Source organism: Drosophila sechellia, chromosome 2R (genome assembly GCF_004382195.2).
Source record: "Drosophila sechellia strain sech25 chromosome 2R, ASM438219v1, whole genome shotgun sequence".
In the NCBI taxonomy this organism is placed as follows: Eukaryota; Metazoa; Arthropoda; class Insecta; order Diptera; family Drosophilidae; genus Drosophila; species Drosophila sechellia.
Window position 1 is genome coordinate 11,951,007 of NC_045950.1, and position 15,893 is coordinate 11,966,899.

General features: G+C 45.8%; 1 protein-coding gene across 1 annotated transcript in view; it reads right to left on the reverse strand.

Annotated features, from left to right (window-relative positions):
- Positions 1–15,893, reverse strand: part of LOC6609339 (protein slit) — a 57,783-nt gene that overhangs the window by 6,305 nt on the left and 35,585 nt on the right. Inside the window, 16 exon segments of the mRNA XM_002033992.2 lie at positions 55–198; positions 833–904; positions 970–1,338; positions 2,728–2,799; positions 3,078–3,296; positions 3,379–3,532; positions 3,602–3,759; positions 5,042–5,257; positions 6,289–6,432; positions 6,515–6,656; positions 8,016–8,251; positions 9,044–9,187; positions 9,285–9,356; positions 9,800–9,871; positions 9,945–10,016; positions 14,028–15,012. Coding sequence (XP_002034028.2) covers positions 55–198; positions 833–904; positions 970–1,338; positions 2,728–2,799; positions 3,078–3,296; positions 3,379–3,532; positions 3,602–3,759; positions 5,042–5,257; positions 6,289–6,432; positions 6,515–6,656; positions 8,016–8,251; positions 9,044–9,187; positions 9,285–9,356; positions 9,800–9,871; positions 9,945–10,016; positions 14,028–14,347 — 2,606 coding nt within the window. The 5' untranslated portion in view covers positions 14,348–15,012.

Here is a 15,893-nt window from a genome sequence, read left to right on the forward strand (position 1 = left end):
ATAAGGGGTTCAATGGACTGTCCAATTTGGTTGCTAATGTCTCTATCTACTCACATGTGGGTCAACGACTTGAGGTCCTCGAAGGAGCCTTCCGGCAGCATCGAGATGCGGTTACCGTGCAGCGAAAGCACGCGCAGGTTATTCAGGCCAGACAACGCATGCCGCTGCAGACACTGCAGCTTGTTGTATGAGATGATGCTGCAAAGGGCAGAAAGACCGAAGAAACGTTTACAAATTGCACACAGCACAAAACAGACACATGCGGCAATTGATGAAGAAATGAAAGTAATTGCAAAACGTTTTCCATTCGCAAACGGAGGAGAAACACCAGAAATAACGGCTAAGCTTTGATTGTGGATAGCGCACATCAACGAAGACAGTGGGCTCACATTGGACGAACAGCATCCAAGATGGTGTTCTATGAACAAAAACGAACGAATTATGATTGTAATAGCATTTTTGTAGCCATTTGTTCGACGAGGAACCACTGTAGCTGGCGTCGAAGTCCGCGTCAACGACTAATGCTTAAGCACGATTCACGATTTCGACTTTACGTCTCGGAATGATTTTCGTGCCTGCGCTCCCTAGGCTTCCATTGCTTTGTTGGTGACTGCCTTCTGGACATAGGGGCAGACCTCGAGCCAAAGACCAGGCCATAGACCCAATCCCAATCCCACTCCCAATGCAATGGCCAGGTCGACAAACGATGCAATTGCCGCAGAATTGTGTCAAGCCCTCTTGTGCCTTCGATTTGCGTTGCTTTTGCTGTTATTTCGTGGTTTCCGTGCTGCGACGGAGCAATTAAAAAGTCATTAGGCCTAGTTGCACTTACAGCGTGGACAGCTTGGTCAGATTGGCGAAGGTGTAGTTGGAGAGAATGGTGATCTGGTTGTTGCTGAGATCGCTGCGAATGGAATGCCAAGTGGCGAATTAGCAAACGCCTTTGGGCTGCACAATGTAGATACTCACAGTCGGGTGAGGGAGCGCAGATGACGTATGCGTTCGTAGTGAATCTGCTCGATCTCATTGGACTCCAGATACAACTCCGATGTCTCGGCGGGAATGCCACGCGGTATCTCCTTCAGCTGGTTACGCGAACAGCGGACCACGGTGCCGGTGCAGGTGCAAGATGGCGGACAGTAGCCATCGCCCAGGCAGCCCTCGCTGTTCTCGCTGCTACACTTGAATTCCGAGTGGGGCAGGTCCTTGATCTGCACGTCACGTACCTTCGACGGGGCTCCACAACGTGCCGCTCCACCGTTCAGTGATTTTTTGCGCAGCCATTCCGCGAACCAGGCCAAATGACAATTGCAATTGAATGGATTCGATGCGAGGTTCCTGCGAGGGCATAAAAAATGTGACAGCATGGGCCACAAAAAACGATTACGATAACGGCGTTGATAAAGGGTTCTTATAATTCAATTTACCCGCCCAGCCGCATGGGCGTTTGATAAATTAATTCCGTATTCATTTGGTGCCATAGTCAGCATACATATGTTACTCCTTCAGATCCCCTTTCCACTTTCCCTGGCCAATCCATGCCAGGCACTTTAATTATGCGGACCAGGGGCTTTAGGAGCGGAGTAAGTGAAACAATGGCGCACAAATTACATTGGCAATTCCAAAGTTGCAGCCGAGTCCAGACTAATTTAATAAGCAATTCTGCTTTGTCATGCCACCAGCTATGCCAGCTCCCTATTACATGTGCATGTGTTAGAAGGTCTACACTCGAAACAAATCATTACTAAATAAATATATAAAATATGAAGCAGGAACCCTTCATGTTTTATGATTCATGATTACAAGTGTTATGAACATAAGAGGATATAGCACCATCGACCATCTTTCATTCATTGAATATTAACCTCGAAGTATTTCTCTCAGTGCAACAGAGTGTGTGGGCCGCAGGCAGCTAACTAACACTTTGGGCTCCTTTCACGCAACACCTTTGAAGGTGGCAAAATGGGAGGGCGGTGGTTGTGGGGCGGCATGTGGTGGTGGGTGTCATGTGGTGCACAGCACTTAATGAATTTCATTGATGCTATTTATTAGCTACTTAAATGAATTTTACAATAATTTGCGAGCAGACCCAGCGGACCACACGGCACCTCTATGTATGTACCTCTCCTACATCCTACATGCTGACTGGCTTGGGCGCTCTCCATTGAACTCAATTTTAATTAATTAAATCATCGAAGGCGCACACACACACATGGCAGTGTGTATTCTCCGTTTTGGCTTTGTGTGCTTGGGGGATGATTTACAGGCAACAAAGGCGGGGCACATGGGGCGCATGGGGCACATGGCCGGGAAAGAATGAGGAGCTAGTGGTATCTGTTATCGCAGCAGCAGTGCAGACAGAAACCCACACACAGAGGAGCAGAAAGCCATGCTATAAATTGAAGTTCAATTGAATTATATCCAATAGTTTGCTGTGCTTTTGGTGGCTGGCATCAAGAAGCAAAACTGATTTGATGGCAGCAGACGAAGCACATGGAGCAGACCAAAGCAGCCACATCAGACAGAGTTCAACTGGAGAACAATCAGAACCATTAACCTCATTTTACGAGCGAGATGCTGCTGCCCCTCATCAATCCATCCGCTGGCCAATTAATGCTTAAGCCAAATCATTTATCTATTGAAGTGCATCCCGAGCACTTGGCACAGTTTTAATTGCCAAGCATTGCCAAGCAGAGAATCTGGGATTCCGGGAATCTGGTTACTTACAGCGACGTCAGAGAGTTGAGATGCTCAAAGGAACCGGGCATAACGCATGAGATTTGATTGTCGTACAGATTGCTGCAACGGAAAGAGTTTACGTAATGTCAGGTACTCGTTTACAGGTTGTGGATACGCTAATTAGAGGGCAATCAAGTTTTTATGGCGCTTGAATAGGAAATTAAATGGTAATATGTTTGCAATTAAAGATTTTTTTATCGTAAAAACTTGTTTCTTTCATTGTTGAAGCTAAGAAATCCATACTTTATAGTTATACGACACAATAAAGTCAAAAACAAACATACCAAATTATACTCCTCCCAATTCTAGCAATCCCATTACAATTTAAATGGACTTACAGCGTTTTTAGTTGGTGAAGTCCCAGGAACATCTTGTTCGATATCTCCTTGATCTTGTTCTCGCCCAACTGCAGCTCCTGGATGTGGGATGCTCCCTCGAAGGCGTTGGGCTCGATGCCGGTCAGCTGGTTGCGCTTCAGTTCCAGCTTCACCAAGTGCGGCAGGCGACCAAAGAGGCCATCGGAACTGATGCGTCCCAGTTCGTTGTCGTTGAGCAAACTGCCAAATGAAATAATATGTATTGCGAGTTAGGGATGCGGGGAGCAGGATGCAGGGACATGGAATCCGGAAGTGGACTTACAGCTCAGTTGTGTGCAGGGGAATGTCGCGCGGAATCTCCTTCAGGCCCCGGCCCGTGCAATCCACGGTGGTGCCCTCGCAGTGGCACATGGCCGGACAGTCGGAGTCCATGCGGCACTCGCCGGACAGCTTCATCCGCAATTCATCCCAGGAGCCTGAAATGCGGAAGAGGGGGATCGCTTCAGTTGGCTGGTTAAGTACAAGGACGCTAGCAGCAGTCTTACATTTGAATTTCTCCTCGCGCAGCGATTCAATCCGACGACGATGCATCCGCTTCGGTGACTCGCAGCGGGCTCCACTCGTCTCTATGGGATTTTTGTGCAAATAGTCGGCCAGCCAGCGCAGATTGCAGTCGCAGATGAAAGGATTCTTGGCCAGATGTCTGTGTACGGGTGTGCGAGTGTGCGTGCCCAAATGGAAAGAAAGTAAGCAAAGAAAGTAGCATTGAGCATTCGACTGAATGGCTGAAACGGTTATGCGGCAGGACTTCTGAGGAGGGTATTGGGGCACCAAGACGTTGTTGCCCGGGCAACCGAAGGGATGGGGCTACCGTGGAGTCTTGAGACGTCTTAAAAGTGCACCAGCCTTGTGGCTACGACATTTCCGTTGTTGTTCTCCCTCGCTCGCCGTTGTTGTTCTGCAACTATTTAAAAGCGATTCCCGACAGGGTTGCCAAACGCCTTTGGACTGCGCAAATAGTAAATGTTTTTAGTATTTCAATTGAGTTAGGGAGGCAGGTCCGCAAGGAATAGGTTAGCTTGTTAGCTAGTTGCAACTCAATCGATTTTATTGGCTACTATTTAAAATGCTTTTTATGCATTCTGGGATGGAGCAGGTTGTGGCCCATAAGAGTTTATTCCATTATATATATAGTATTTTTACGGTTTGTATAAAATCCATATGGTAACAACTTAAATTTGCTCTCATTTTGATGATCTTTTAATTATTTAAAGAGTAACATATGCACCAATTCGGTATGCCCATTTATTAACATGATCATTAGCATATCAACGCTGCGTAGGACCGAAAGATCTCTTAAGTATCCACTGAATTATGCGTGAGCAACTAACCGGAAAGCCGACAACCCTGGCAAATACTTAACCCACTCAAGCATACAAATCCCTCTGGCAGCCGTACTTATGGCACCCCCCACCCAAACCAAATCTTGTAGACCATTCAAGATTCAGTTTTTCCCTTTTTTTTGCAGCTCCATAGCCGAGCGTACATTTATCGATGCCAAACGGAGAATTCTTCTCGGAGCCTTCGTCTTTTGTTCGCTGGAAAGGCCGAAAGTCTTCACGGTTCACAGAGAAGGGGATGGATGCTGAATAGTAGGTGCTGGGTGCTGGGTACTGGATGATGTGTCAGGGGGCGGGAGATGCTTCTTGTTTGCTGCTAAACAAATGTCAACGCGAACTCTGAAGCGGACTCAAGACGAGAAGGCGTGGTGGGCGAGGGAGGCGGGGCTGAGTCAAAGGCAACTACTAAATGCACTTCAGAGGTTTAACACCAAAGTGCCTGCTCCATTCAAGATGGGATCCCGACATGGGCCTGTTCCCCACTCGAGTGCTTGGTGGGCGTTGAGCAGGCGGCGTTCAGCGGACGTGGAGAGGTCGAGGAGTAAGGCAGTGGAGGAATGGAGGAGTGGGTCTCCATGTACTTACACCGTTTTGATGCTCTTCATGGCGTCGAATGTGCCATTAGCCAGCGACTGGATGTTGTTGTCGTACAGCGAGAGCAGGCTCAAACTGTGCAGGTCGCGGAAGGCATCCTTGCGTATGCACGAGATCTCGTTGGCGTTCAGCAGCAGCAGCTGCAGCGAGCCGAGTCCTTTGAACACGCCCGAGGGTAAATCCTTTATTTTATTGCCGTACAGCACGCTGATGGGATGATGCCACGATGGTACAATGGCCACGTTGACGATGGGTGGAGCCGACATGGAAAAGAACACAAATAGAACACACGACGAATGTTAACAAAGCTCGAAAAGAAAAGAAGAGAAAAAAGCTTAAAGAAAACACAAGCCCCGCCAGGAGGTGGCACAAAAAATTACAAAAAATACAAAATCACTCTGCGGGCAAAGACAAAGTGGTTAAGTTCTTGTTGCCGCTGTCATTCTTTTTTGTTGATATGGATGTGGATGTCGCTGTTGATGTTGCTGTTGCGGGCGGCAACTGGTTCCCTTAGCCCCGATCAAAAACTGAGTCGTGACACGCAAAAATGTTCTGGGTAAAAAGTAATGCTAAAGTTTGAAAAGCTGTTCCATCTAACTCTTAAAATTCATTTAAATAATCTTAGTAATACTACAATTAATAATTTGCACTCATAACATACAAACGCGAACTGAAAAATAACTAAATCTCTTTAATCTGGTGCCTTAGTTTAAGTTACTTTTTAATGAAGCACTCATTTAATTTCGATTCATTTGACACAAAAAGTACCATACTCTCTCATGCAGGAGTTCTAATTGGAAAAAGCACAGCCCCAAAAACATAATTAAAAATGCAGAAAATAAAACCCCTTTAATGTGGCTACCAGTAATTAAGTGCGTGTCACGTTCTCAGCTCCATCACACACGTGCTCGTCGACGAGGAGGAGGTGGAGCAGGAGCTGGGTGACAGGGCGAAGGAGGATACCACACATGGGTAAGGTAAGCCGATGCCCGGCCCGATGCCTTGCGTTGTAAGCTGGCAGGAACGCTAAGCGTGGGTCGATTAGCTCGCTTCTGGCCTGGCCCAGAGGCAACTGTTAGCCCATTCCCCTCATTTAAGATGGTTCAGGTGGGTTTACCCGAGTGCGGGAGCAGCCGCAGGGCAGCTCAAGTGAGTGCACATTTTGTTCTGCAAAGGCTACTTGTTGCACTGCAGTAAAGTGGCAACAACACCTCCACCACCGGGTATTATCTACTTACAGAGTGGTTAACTGCTTTAGGCCGCTTAGTGCATCGTGGGCAATTCGGGAGATGTTGTTGTTGGACAGGTCGATGCGTCGCAGTCGTCGAAAGCTGGAGAACGATTTCGGCGGGAGTTCCGTAATGAAATTCTGCTCGAGGCGGCTGAAAAAAAAAAAATCAGAGGGTTAGTGATGCCAAGTGAGAGGGAAGCACCGCCATTCAAATCCAAAGATGCACCACTTACAGCTCGGTGGTGTCGTCGGGCAAGGTGACGGGCACGCTGGTCAGACTCTTCTCACGGCAATCGACGATCCCGTCCGCACAGCGACATGGGTGCGGACAGCTGTTCTCCGCCCCGCATTCCATCGGTGCGTGCTCCGTCAGACCTGATGGACAAACAATATGGTTGGGAGATTGGGATAAGTACTTGGCGAATTTAGTCTTGCTCCGGTTCGAGCTCCGGTAGCTGGGAAAACGAGCATCCGATTTGGATCTGGCTTGCTTTGCAACCAGCAGTATCGTAATTATCAATGCTACTGCACAGCCGCTCCTCCGATGGCGGGGCAAAAGGGGAAGCAGCAGCTGGGGAAATGGGTTTTGGGGAGGTGCAACTCTAACCAGCCGCTGGTCATAAATGTTTACCCACATAATTCCATAGCATTTCATACAAAACGAAAGTCAAACAAGCTCGGAATTATAGTTCACTTTGAGGTGAATGTGAAACTCTAGATACACTTTGTTGATGGATGGATCCATTCGAAAATCTTAAGTCGCAAGCTAAATAATAAACATTTATTATTTATAATAAAGTGAAACCGAGAAATGAACGATTGAGAAGAAAATGTAATATTAAGTTAAACAACAAGCATGAGAACTTGAATCATTCATCGTAGAGGAATCAATCTATTCATTAATCTGCCTATCCTAGGAAAATTCCCCGAAATATCGTTTATAACAAAGCGTTAGAAATCCGAGCCCCCAGAGTTCCCATCATATTATAGGCACTAAAGTATTATCCAACTTGACACGGGTCATCCAGGGATATATCAGCTCATCTGCATACTCATATCGATTACAGGCTCCCCAGAAAAACCAACCACAACGCAAAACAATGAGGTATACCCTAACCATTCGGCAGAAATGGTTGAGCCAAGAAACTCGTTTCATGGCTGCATCGTTTTGGGGCGCATTTTCCGCTTCATTGAGCGCTTCACGCTCAGTCTTCAGCTTTGGTTTTCGTTTTGCCCACTTCCCATTCCCATTCACTTGGCCCGCAGCCTCATCTCCATCTCGTGCTCAGGTCTTAAGCCTTCGCATCCGAGCATCTGCATCGGCATCTTTCAGTAAGAGGAGAAGCCAAAAAATACAAACACCAGGCAATGATTTCGACGGCGTTAAACGTTTTGGCAAACACACGACCGCGCTGCAGAAGGAAACGGGGGATATAACCGAATGGATGAAGCCACCAAAGCACCAAGTGGTTCTTGCCAGATATTGAGCTGCTGACGCTTGGTGCGGGTTGTTTCGTGGGCAGTGGGGGTGTGCCCATATGACTGCTTATGATTTATACCCGCAATGCTTTGTTTTCCTCGCTTTCGCATAAAAAACTAATTAATTTCGACTACGAATTGTGACGGGGGTAGGAGGGGCCAAATGTTGCCCATTTTTGGTAGCATTCAGGGAGTGGAAGCTGCCACAACATGTTGCACAAAGCACCGGGCCATTGGCCATTGGCCATTACATACCCGAGCATTTGAACTCCTGGTCGTGCAGGTCCGCCACGTTTTGGCCCTTCAGCTGCGATGGCGACTGGCAGCGGGTGTAGGGCGCCAGGCGGGTGGCACTGCGAAGGAACCGCGACAGCCAGGACAGATGGCAGTCGCAGGCGAACGGATTGTCCGACAGCCGGAGTGCCCGCAAACGTCCCAGTCCGCCGAAGATGTTGTGCGGCAGGGAAGTCAGGTTGTTGTTGTTCAGCGTGCTGCAAAATACAAGTGGAGAGAAGGAAATGGTCAGTGAGTGGAGCAGATGATCCGGCCTTATCAAGCAACTATATCTATTGGCTAGTTATGGTTATGGCAGCAAGGGTTTGGCCTGGCCAAAAGAGCACAAATCGGGTGCCGATCAAAATTTAATTAAAATGGTTAGCAACTATCGAGCTTCCTGGTGAAATCCTACATGTGGAATCGCCTTCTATCTTCTAAAGGCCACTAATTTGAAATCCCCTTTTAATAGAAAGTTAAGGGCACTTGCCAATTTGTTTTCAACGGACTTGGTTTATCGATTTCTTAGTAAACTTTACTTTCATAAAAAGTGTGCTTCGTGCAGCTAATTAATTATTCATCAAAATTGGTTTATTATGATTTGGTTTTACATCAAATTCTAGTTTATTGTCAACAAATTACAATAAGTTGAATTACACTCGATTTACACATTATGTGGCCAAACTGTTCGTTCTTAGCTTGGCCAAATGGCAACTTGCCATTTATCAATTTGGTCCTCTCGCTCCCTTCTAATCACTTGATATATGAGCTCCATTTCGGCTGCGATTGGCTTATCTGGCCATAAAGCCTAACCATTTATTATGTAATTTAGCCAGAGCATTAACTGATTGATTTTTAATTCATTCACTAATTCCCATTTGATTGATTAACAAAAGGCACTAAATCATTGATTAATTACTCGACCGCAATGGCACGAAGCTCCATTGATTTGCTAGCAAATTTGGTCAATTCTCCCTTCACTTTGGCTAAATCTGGTCAGTGGTACTCACAGTATCTCCAGCTCCACCAATCCCTTAAAGGCGTGCTCATCCAGACAGGTGATTTGGTTATTGTCCAGCTGAAGACTACGCAACGATTGGGCTCCCTTGAAGACGCGCCTTCCCACGGTCGTGATGACATTGTTGGAGATGTCCCTGCAGGATTATCAGACGTTATGGTTAAATGATCCGATATCGAGTGCGATCTGAGTACAAGTGTCGACTACTATCGGCTACTTTGGAGTTTACTTACAATCGCAAAAGACTCGCTGAACTTGTCACAAAGTTTTCAGGAATTGCCTTTAGTCGATTGTTGTTTAGGCGTCTGTTTGATTACAGTGTTGGATTTGGTTTTTTGGTTTTTGGTGTTTCGATTTCGATATTGGTTTTTGATTTGATTTGATTTTGGTTTGGTTTTTGGTGTAGAGACGAACATTTTAGGTACGCAAAACGAAACGTAACGAAAGCAGAGAGAGACAAAGAACGGTAGAGATATGCAATAAAAATAAACAAGAACAAAAACGGGAATCAGATACAAAATGTTAATAATTCAAACTAAATTTGGCATCAAGCTAAATTCAATTTGCACGCTAGCTAGCTATATTCTAAGTCTAAGAAAATATATCAATTGATTAATTAAGATTAGGATCCAGTGTGGAGATCATCAAAAATTGGTTAGTAGTGAGCTCAAATTCAATATTCAAAAGTATTTCATGCAACTAGCATTACTGCAAAACAAGTTATACTCCATAGTTAAGGACTACTCACAGTCGCTCGAGTGAGACCAAATCTTGGAAGGAGTTCCTCTCGATCGTGTGGATCTGATTGTCAGTGAGTTGGCTGTGGAAATTCAAAGTTCGAAGAGTTGAGTTAATCGGGCAATTTCGATTTAATGTTCCATAATTTAACTTACAGCATTCGCAGCTTGGTCAGCCGCTGGAAATCCGTCTCGTATATCACGGTCAAATTGTTTCCCTGCAGCTCGCTGCGAAAATATAGATAAAGAAATTACGATTACAGAAATTGCATTAATTATGTTGCAAGTCGCTGCGGTGTGGATGCAACCCAAGAGGCATTCATACAGACAGGGCGATAATTTTTTTTAATTGCTTGTAAGACAAGAGGACAACAGCAATCTGAGATATGAATGCAGCTGGCAAGGGGAAAATCGAAAGGGGGATCCACCGGGTAGGAGTAAGACGGAGATTTTTTCTGCTCCTCGTTGCTGATAACGAAAATATGATATTTAATCATTGAGCACGGAGCACGGAGACCCGCCAACGAGGCCAGAACTCGTTTCTTGGCCAGAAACAAAAAATTTGTTACCTGCAGATGTCATAACAATGAAATGCAACCGAGAGAGATACAAAAGACTTCAGTTAACCGAGTGCGCATGCGCGCAACCATCTACAAACAACAAGTTGGTCTCAGCTGCTCACTTTTTGAGTAAGGTTCGAGCTGGAGGAGGAGTCTCTGGGTTTTTGGTCTTGTGGGCCCAAACAACAGGTAGTAAGACCTTCGGCAACCCAGACGTAAGATATTTTCTGTGCGGCTTAAGCCTTAATGAATCTCGCATCAAGTTGCCGATGATGAGGCGGTGGCCATTCACATACAAACAGACATGTGTAGCCTGCTGCTCCTCAGTCCATCCATGCTCTCTACACTCACACACACACATGTCTTTTTAATGAGCTTAATGTCTCTTCGAGATGTGGGCAACTCTTGCTCAGATCCCACTGATTACAGCAGACTGGCCATAGTAACTGCACGGCAAAAAAAAACATAACTATATTCCTTGTCTAAGCGGGATTATCAATCTGAAAACTCTCTTCGCTATCAAAACAGATTTACATTATAATTCAGCTGGGATTTGCATTGCACGAGAAAAACATTTTCTTTTAAAGTTAAGTACCCTTGTTTTTTTTCTGTGTAGCTCAGCGATATCAGATGGTCGAGCAAGATTTTCAATATGCTTTGTTTTGCTTTTGTTGGCTGAAAAATAAAAACAAAAGTCTTGCTCGTCGCCGTCTAATTGCCAAACATTTTTCAAACGCTTCTGGCGCTGGTTTTTAGTAATTTGTTTAAATCACTTTTGGTTGGAATGGCCGTATGCATAATTTTTGCCGTTTTCCACTGGCTTATAATTAAGCATTTAACTTCATTAGATGCGTGTGGTGGGGCCGCCCGATATAAAAGCATTCTGTTGGTTTTCGCCCTCCGCTGCCAATTAGATGCCATCTTGGGGTTTGCTCTTTTGTGGCCTGGCCAGGTGCCCTTTTCTCCATTTCGGAAACGAGGAGCAGAGGTACCGAGAAACCGAGTAACCATGGAACATCAAAAGCATTTGCCACCTCGTTTACCTCAGCTATAAATTAGTCGTTCTCAGGTGTGAAGGGCCACCAAGCCGAGCAGCCAAGACACCCGTTTTCCACAAATTAGATATGCAAAAATGCTGTCGTGTCAATTGAATCAACTGTGTGGGTGACTGGCAGCCTGTCAGCTCAGAACTCTTCCATTCGAGCTCTCCTCTTCGAGGTCTTCACCCAGACCACCCCACCTTTCTTCGCCCGGGGGCTTTGTAATTAAATGGCAATGACATGGACATGGGCGTCGAAAGCGAGGAGATGGGGGAGGTTGAAGAACACAATTTGCCAGAGAGCCCCAGTTTGCATTTGGCATTGTTTTTTGTTCGTTCTCCCATGAATATACATACATACGTACATCTGAGCTCCAATGTTGGCCATCCCGTTCGGTGCACATGGACATGGGGCCAATAGTTGTGGGCATGTTCAATATTTGATATATGCTTGTGCGCCGGGTTAGAAGGTTCTGCCCAGCTCAGCATTAGGGTGCCACAAGTTTGGTCATGGAAGCTTTTTAATTACTGTGGCTATTAAAATCAAATTCAAAAGACTGGAACTATGCTTGTTTTACCATAAAATACCTAAAAGTATTTAGCAATTTTTAGGTAGCTGGATTTCCGCTTTCCAGCATTTAAGTTGCTTACCATGCTGGAGTATAAGATAATGAAATGTGAGCTAGGTAAGTCACTTAAACTCAAACGTGCCACAGACAATGCGACTTAGACTGTATTCAATTTCATTGAAACAAAAGTACTTTTCACCTTTAGAGTTCCCCCCCCTCCGATGGCTTTGGGAATTAATTCCCCCGCTTCTACTATATAATCTGTTGAAATCATAATTCCCCCAAGAGCCTTTCCATCACATCCTCACCTGGTTGCCAGTCGCTTATGGTATTTTGCTTCTTTCGCTGCCCCACTTAAGCTCAGCTTAAGACTCTTGACACATTCTCCCGCACACACACACACTTTGACACCCGGAACCTCATCTCTCCCCATGGAATGTCACTCACAAAAATGGGACATATATCTATTTGATCCGTGGGCCCTGAGGCACCCTGTGCATAATACAATATAGTATAGTATAGTACGGCATATATATCGTGCCCAGTTCAGTTGGGTTCGCATCGGTTCGGTTCGGTTCTCTATTTTAAAATGCAAATATGTCGTGCATGTTGATATGTTTTCTGTTTCTGTTGGCTCACTGCTGGCTGGCTGGTTTCTGTGTTTTATATTACTCTCTGTATGCAGCATTAAAAACGAATAAATACAAAATAAGAAAAAAATAAAAACACAAATAAAAAAGAGCGCAAATAACAGCAGCCAAATGTGTCCCTGAGCACAGTCGCCAGCCAACCAGCCAGTCAGCCAGCCAACTTGCAACCGAGTTGGCCCGACCGACCGACTGCTTATAACTGGGCTATAATGCTATAACGTTAATGCTGCCACTGCCGCTGCTGATATCTGTTATTAATTTATGTAGAAAAACTGCCGCCACGACAGCAGGCTTTTGAGGCCGCTGAGGTTGGAGTTGAGTGCTGGAGGATGCCGAGCTTGGATGGCTGGGTGGCTGGGAGGTGGTATTTTGCATACACTTGCTAATTGCCGGCGCGTTAATTTATGTGGCGACTGTGAGCGATGGACAGAGGACAGACGATGGAGCTGGAGATGAAGGAGTCGCAATGGCAAGCGGAATTGGAATCGCAACCACAGTCACATTCACAGCCACAATGGCTTAATGCATTCGACTCTGCGCAACATGCAACAATTATTGCCGCCTTGCCACTGATGCGCTTATGCGGCTCCTTCGGCGACAATTAATAAACTTAATGGCGATTTAATGTAAGCAGCTCGCTGCAAGTTGGCTTGGGGCTTGGGGTACGGTGGTAGCCTGGCTGTCCGGCTGGTTGGTCCTGTTTCTGTTCCTGGTTTCTGGACCCTGGAGACCCTTTTCCTTTATCGCTATCGACACGACGACATGGTCACGGCTTTATTTATTTCCCCGCACTCCACAATCCAACTACCCTATGAACCGCTGCTGTTGTTTGCCTATGCTGATTTTTAAATAAATACAAATCGTACCGACCAATCCCGGCCAGCAGCGGGTCGTGTGCGTCCGGACCCGGGTCCGGCTTTATTATTTTAATAGAGTGTGCTCAATGTTTGAACAATTGGCAATGGGCAAATGGCGAAAGAATGGCCCATTCCATAATTGGAATTTGTCATGCAGTTTTCCCGACTGCCCAGCAGAAGGAAGTATCTGAATGGAGATCCTAACTAAACGGATGGAAATGGCAAAGTATCGATATGGCATTGGTGCGGGACTTGTCGGAAGTCTTTGTTGTGCCATGGGGGAAGTGTCTCTCTGTTGGTTTTATGTCTGCTCAGATTGTTTGCATAATGGCATTTTAATAAAATTGTGAATTTAATATTGATTTATGACTGCATTAAGAATGGGAGTGGTAATTGAATGCTGGAGCTAGCAAAGTGATTTTTAAATAGAAATCTATAAGGGGAGCCATAGACAGAATATGACAAATAGATACAGCTGTTAGAAGCCTCTGGCCCATTCAAGCACCTCAATCGCACAAAAGGGTAATCCGCATTCGAATGTATTTATATCAATAAAATACTCACAGTCGCTCCACGTCCGCTGAGATTTTCCTGGGAACGGAGGTGAGTCCTCGATGCGAGCAATCCACATTTAATCCGGTGCAGGAGCACACCCTCGGGCAGCGGGCCTCCGTGATGACGCCCACTCCGCCGCCGGGTATGTGAATGCCCACTGACCCTAGTCCACCGCTGGATACCGCTGAGCTGCCGAATCCGCCGGAGTACGGTTCCGCGTGGACCGCATCATGGCGCAGGAGCAGGAGTAGCAGGATGGGTAGTATCAGTAGCCGCAGCTGGAGCCGGAAGGGTGGTGGCATCAACGTCGTCCTGGACGGCGCGGCCATTGTGGCACATTTATGAAGCAGCGGCAACGTGCCTAATTGAAAGTGTCCCCCGTATGCCAATCCACTTTGTCAACAGCAATCACCACTGGGTAAATATTTGAGGGAGAAAGGATAAAGGATTGATGATGCGTTCGCAGGCACTTTCACTTCACTGATTTCACTGGATTAATCCTTTCGATTCGATATCGAGTTCGAGACGTTTTGGGTTGGAGGAATGTCCGCCCGCGCTCCACGGCGCACTTTTCTCTCGGGGTTTTCCTACGGCGGTACGTTTTTTTGCAGCCGTCGCGAACGCTCTTCTTGACCAAACTGAGTGGCCCGGCTGAGCAGATGTCTGTCCGTCGAGCGTTCGACAAAAGTAACGAGTATCCGAGCAGCGAGCAGCGAGAGAGTATCGGCGGCGAGTTACTCTCTTTTTCAACTCCCTACCGAAATCGTAGGTAGAATCCGGCTATGTAGGTAGAACGGCACGCACAAGTTAGGTAGCAGGAAATGCACTTTTCCTTTCCTTTGTCTCGGGTATCTGGTATCTGGTATCTTTCGGATACTGCACTTGGCTGTCAGCAGCTAAAGCAGCGGACCGGGAGCGGCAGCAACTTCATCATCATCATCAGCACAGGCGGCAGCACCAGCTCGAAGGCATCGCAGCGACCTGCTGAGCGCATCTGCAACGAGATTGGGAAAGAAGAATGTGTCGGGAAAATCATGAAAAATTATCTATAAATTCGGCAAGACATCGCAGCGGCAACCGCAGGAAATTGCCATTGACTGAGCGTTTAAATATAAACCTATGCGCTTTACGATGTATATTTATTTTACTTAAAACTTAAAATATATATGGTAGATATACCCGAGGAAGTTGAGTGGCAGAAGTGGCATGAACATTCATACATATAAAACTCAACTGTCGTCTGTAACGCCATGATATATTGCCTGGCCACAAATTAGCTTCTCTTTTTTATTTTCAATGAAAAAAAACCATCCCTCGAAACACCTGTCGGATTGAGCGGTAGCAACTACCACTAATCACCTCCAGAAAACTACAATTATCAGTTGTTTGAATAGCATATGGTATGTTTTCCCTGGGGAAAACTCCCTATCAACAAGCAAACATGGGAATTTTAAGAAAAGAGTTTTCTTTTGGATAAACATTTTATTTTGAATGATTAGGCTACTCAAAACTTTCAGTGCTATGAGTTCCTACCTGATCACAATCAAGAAGTGCAATAATTATATGAATCTAAAAATCCTCTTACAAACTCAAAATTACATTCTTCTGTAGGCCAAAATTGATATGGAAATAAGAGTGTTCTTTGACCTCGTTTTCCATTTAAAATGACTACATTGCCCCAACCTACCACAGAACTGAGGAACTATGCTATCTGGAAGCTCATCTAGTAATTACTCGCATCTGTAATCTCTGGGCTTCCGCTGTTCGATTCCTCTGGGGAACTCACAAATCATATTTAAGAGCACTCTGGCCCAATTAAATCTCTGGTTTCTTCTAATGACCCGACTCCTCCGCCGCCGCCCGCCGTTCCTGCTC